Genomic DNA, 4800 nt, shown 5'->3' with positions numbered 1-4800 from the left:
CTGTTGCGCGGGCGGGACTTCCGGTGGAGCGCACCCGGAAGATTCGGATGCAAGTTTTACTGCCCGACCGTGCATCCATATGGTCGTCATTGTAAACGTTTTAATGTGATTTAGGACTTTTTCTACACCCTAGTTTTGCAAAGATGTTATCGTTAGACTTTCTCGACGATGTTCGTCGCATGAATAAGCGGCAGGTAGGTACCAGACCGTTAGTTCACGGCCACCGCTTTGTATGGCAAGTGAGCTCATAGCTAATGATGACTAGCCGCCGACCCCGTTTTTACCGTTGCAACCTCTCTGCGCCATCAAAAGTGTTTTGTTTCATGCGCATTTATATTTTAAAGCTCGTCCTCTCTAATGCATTACGAAGGGCCTACGTGTAAAAATAAATAAATAAATAAAAATAGATGACTTTAGTGTAGCTAGCTGGTTTCCTGGTTTAACATTACTGTCATAGCACCGCTAGCAAAAGTCAAACGCCGAATGTGCTAAAAATGAATCACCACTGAATTCACAAACGCACGGTAATGTTGGGCTAGTTTATACTTGTTAAGCATGCAGATTTGTATTTTGAAATAACTCATTTTTTTCCCTCATTTTGTTTGCAGCTCTACTATCAGGTGCTGAACTTTGGTATGATTGTTTCCTCTGCGCTGATGATCTGGAAGGGACTCATGGTTGTCACTGGCAGTGAGAGTCCTATTGTTGTTGTTCTCAGGTGAGTTCGGTGTTTTTGTTGTTACTTTAAATCTTGTGCCTTTGTAATATCTGCTGATAATTTATGTTTGTGTAAACTTGAGGAAATTCCTCTGTGTAGTAAAGAACCATGTTCCATATGGTCGTGATTGGACTTTCTTGCAGATAAGAAACAACGATATTCTCCAAGGATATTAAAGCTTTATACCTTAGAAGTGGGTAACGTTATGATATGGAGTACATATTAGGAGGGTTGTACACATCCTTCAAAAGGCACATTTCCTCTTTACATTTTAATGCGTTTGAGCTCACATGGTTGTCCAAGTATGTGCAGCAGACTGCGTTCAGATGCACCTTGTGTTATTTTGCATGTGTCATTCCCCCCTTCACTCTCTCCATGCTTTACTGTACACTCAACACTGCCTTATCCTATTAGGATGCAAAGCTCAGTTTTCTTCTATACTTTTATTAGCTCTTTCTTATATGAAGTTTTGTATAGTTTTTGGGGTTAACAACATACTCTTTATGAATTAAATGAACAGTTTCATTGTTGTGAAGCTGTGTAAAATGTTAATTCCAAACAGGATGTGATGATTTGCAAATCATGTAAAGCGTATATTTAAGTGAAAATCAAGACACTGAAAGTTAGAATTTTAACTGTTTAGTTAAATCTGATAGCAGCAACAGGTTTCAAAAGATTGAGCGAGGGGCATGTTTACCATTTTATAGACGCCATTATTTGTCAAAGCTGGTAATGACTGTGATTCAGATTACTTTATGACCCTGTGTAAGTAAGATTCATATTGACATAGGTAAACTTGTTTTATAACCCAATTAAAAAATTCTTAGCTAGTGTCTTGATTTATTTTTAACCTTATATAAGCTATGCAGCATAAAACTGTCATTTTTAAAGTAGGCATTAATGCTTATTCCAAACTTTAAAAAAAATGGAAATTAAATGTTGCCAGCTTTACTAATATGAGCATCTTTTGTATTTCAGTGGAAGTATGGAGCCAGCTTTCCACAGAGGAGACCTCTTGTTTCTGACCAACCGGGTAGAGGATCCAATCAGAGTTGGAGAGATTGTTGTCTTCAGGATAGAAGGCAGAGAGATCCCAATAGTACACAGAGTACTAAAGATTCATGAAAAGTATGAATGTGTATTTTATGAGTGTTGTTTTGTTAGGTTGGATTTTTCATTCCCATCTGTTAAACCCGAGTTTTATTATATTTTGACTGATATGGTGAAAAGGACGGGGCACTCAAGAGCAGCAGAAAGTTTAAGCTATTAATGTAGCATGTGGTGATCTAACACCTTGCTGCACTTTGTTGGATTTCCTTTGATTTGTCCCCAGTTTTGTATTTAATGTTCTAGGAAGCCTCTGTTATATTACACACATGAATCCTCATCCTTACACAGTATTGAAATGGGTATTTATTGACACTGCGGTCTGAAAATCATGCTGATACTTTGTTCACAGGGAAAATGGAGACATTAAGTTCTTGACCAAAGGGGACAACAACGCAGTCGATGACAGAGGGCTGTATAAGCAGGGTCAACACTGGCTGGAGAAAAAAGATGTGGTGGGACGAGCTAGGGGGTAAGTATTTTGGTTGGAAAAATGCATAGGAGGACAGATGTCCTAAAACATATTTTATATAGATAACTCCAATAAAATGTATCCCAAAAGGTTGATTCTGTTCATATGGACGTACCGTTTTCAGTGGGAGAAACTTTTCGTCATTCATTCAATTCACTTCTTCAGCCTCAGTTGACTGCAGGTTTCCCCAACCTTAGAAACAGTACATTGAACAATGACTTTTCATTTCACATTTCTCCCACTGAAAACGCTACGTCGACTGATGCTCCAGTCTTGTCACAGGTGAGAGCAGGTTCAGAATAAACATGTGTAGATGTGAAAGAGTCCAGAAATGTTGTGGTGATGTTATACTCTTTGCAACATCATCCAGCATGACTAATTCTGGAGAGGCTCAGTGATAGCCTGGCAAGCCATATTCTTAGAGAATCCCATTGAAGTTACATAATGCTTGCGACTGTAGTTGAAGACACAGTAAACCTTCTTGTAAGGTTTTGGCTCCTGCATGGTATGTATATGGATGTGCTAAGAGATGGTTTACCTGTGCAGCCTAAAGGAGCTGTATGTACCATCTCTTGCTACCAGTAGTGAGAAGGACACCAGCAAAAAATCAAAACTAGAAAGAAATCAGCCTGGATGCATAAGGCGTCAGTATACCCTTCGCAGTGGTTGCTCTGCTTGCTGCTGCGATATTCTCACACAGTTGCTTTTATTTATACCTGCCATTAAGGCACAGGAAGCTTTTGCAGTATTTCCCTGAATGATAGGTGTTGCCCCTCAGACAATAGCGCCACATAAGCGCTGATATAGGAAGAGAGGAAGTCAAAACTGGAAGGAAACACTTGCAAAGCATTTTATCAACAAAATCAACATCTCGCTCTGTATATCTGTGCATCTCTGAGCTTCTGTAGTGGAATATCAATTAAAATATCAGTGGAAAGCAACACAGTGGTAGACTTGTCTAAATCCTGCTGTAGCTGTTGTGGCGCAATGTGCCAGGTTACAAAATCAAGGTGCATGTTTAGCAGAAGTGCCACAGGCATTGTGATGTGAAATCAAAATCGGCATGTGACTACCCACGATGGGAGGTGCACAGCGACCATAAAAACTTCATAAGGAGAAAGCAATGTACTGTGGCCATAACCTTTAAATGTTTTTGTGGGCTGCTTTGTTGCTGGCTCTTGAGTGCACCTGTTGTCACATTCATTTGCATCAAAGCAGGATAAATGAATTCACAATGGTTTATGCTTCATAAGAGATCAGTATCGTTTACTTTTCACCAACTTTGTGTTATATTGCGATGATTGGGTGTTCCACACATAGACAGTATATTTAAAAATATATGTAGGTAACATAACATCCACTATTGGTTGGTGAAGTCCCATTGTGAAGCTAAATTTTTTCTGCTCATCCTAGAATATTGAAAAGCTTCTTGCTGTACATGGAAAAGAATGAAAAGTTTTTTTCTCTGTTTGTGAACCAGGTTAAAGCCAAGATCCAAAAGGAAACTGTTGTGTGACAGCTAATTAACACATTTCCTTATCTAAATCTGGCCAGAGGAACAAGAGTATGCATAGTTTACACACACATACTACAGTCCATGTAGGTTTAAAAAACAAATGCATCTAAGGAAGCTTTAATGTTAGGTTGGTCTCGATACTGAATAGCAGGCCACTCGCTTGAATATAGAAGTTTATTCTGTTGACTTTGAAGCGTATGCACTTAATAGCTACAACAAGTAACTGTAAGTGCTTAAAACAGCATTGTAAATCCAGTGTAACATTTATACTTACATTGCTCATTCTAAAATTCATTGAAGGAAGTTTAAGAAGTTTTGTTTATGTGGATTACATTGTGTTACAGCATGCGTCAATAACATTTAACAGCAAGCATTTTTTTTTTATCATTTCCAGGTTTGTGCCATACATCGGAATTGTCACCATCCTCATGAATGATTACCCCAAGTTTAAAGTACGTTGGCTGCAAACAATCTCTGGTTTTTAGGCTTAAAAATGTAGAATGTGTTCTGATTTCTTCTCCCTCTGTTATCATTCTGCAGTACGCTGTGCTCTTCATGCTGGGTCTATTTGTGTTGGTCCATCGGGAGTGAGGTGCCCAAGCTTCGGCACTTGAGAAGGATAAACTACGTCCAGGAAACCTCAGTCATGCCTTTCAGAACAGAATTAAGTTAGACTTTGTCAAACCCAACTGGCTTTTTGTACCATTTGTTTGAACATTTTGTAGAAATGTGGATAGGGTGTTTACATTTGAAATATCCAAGCTTTAAAAATATTTTTGTGAGGGAATTAGGCTAAAACTAGCGTGAAGTTGCTCTTTATTTGTAATTTTTGGAATGTGAAACGGCGTTCTTAATGATGAATTCAGTCGTTTCTTTCCTGTTAAATTCATTGTCTTATGTGACCAATATGTGAAGTATTTTATGACAACTGAATATGAATGAAAATTAAATATAAAATCTGGTTACCATCCACTATGAATTATTTTA

At 38.4% G+C, this 4800-nt stretch overlaps 1 protein-coding gene across 1 annotated transcript; it reads left to right on the top strand.

Moving 5' to 3' along the window:
• sec11a (SEC11 homolog A, signal peptidase complex subunit) lies at positions 1–4800 on the top strand. Its single transcript, XM_003437593.5, has 6 exons — positions 1–194; positions 609–718; positions 1697–1846; positions 2178–2297; positions 4208–4265; positions 4354–4800. Exons 1-6 carry the CDS (start codon positions 144–146, stop codon positions 4402–4404), a joined length of 540 nt encoding a protein of 179 aa, XP_003437641.1. The 5' UTR covers positions 1–143; the 3' UTR covers positions 4405–4800.

The sequence above is a fragment of the Oreochromis niloticus genome, linkage group LG1 (assembly GCF_001858045.2).
Source record: "Oreochromis niloticus isolate F11D_XX linkage group LG1, O_niloticus_UMD_NMBU, whole genome shotgun sequence".
Lineage (NCBI taxonomy): Eukaryota > Metazoa > Chordata > Actinopteri > Cichliformes > Cichlidae > Oreochromis > Oreochromis niloticus.
Note: the sequence above shows the minus strand (reverse complement) of the source record. Positions and strands in the feature narration are given on the sequence as shown.

Bases quoted from the DNA above. Each gene is read 5' to 3' on its own strand.
- sec11a (XM_003437593.5), top strand. From the start codon at position 144: ATGTTATCGTTAGACTTTCTCGACGATGTTCGTCGCATGAATAAGCGG. The intron at 195-608 runs GTAGGTACCAGA...TTTTGTTTGCAG, and splicing joins GTCGCATGAATAAGCGGCAG to CTCTACTATCAGGTGCTGAA. The intron at 4,266-4,353 runs GTACGTTGGCTG...ATCATTCTGCAG, and splicing joins ATGATTACCCCAAGTTTAAA to TACGCTGTGCTCTTCATGCT.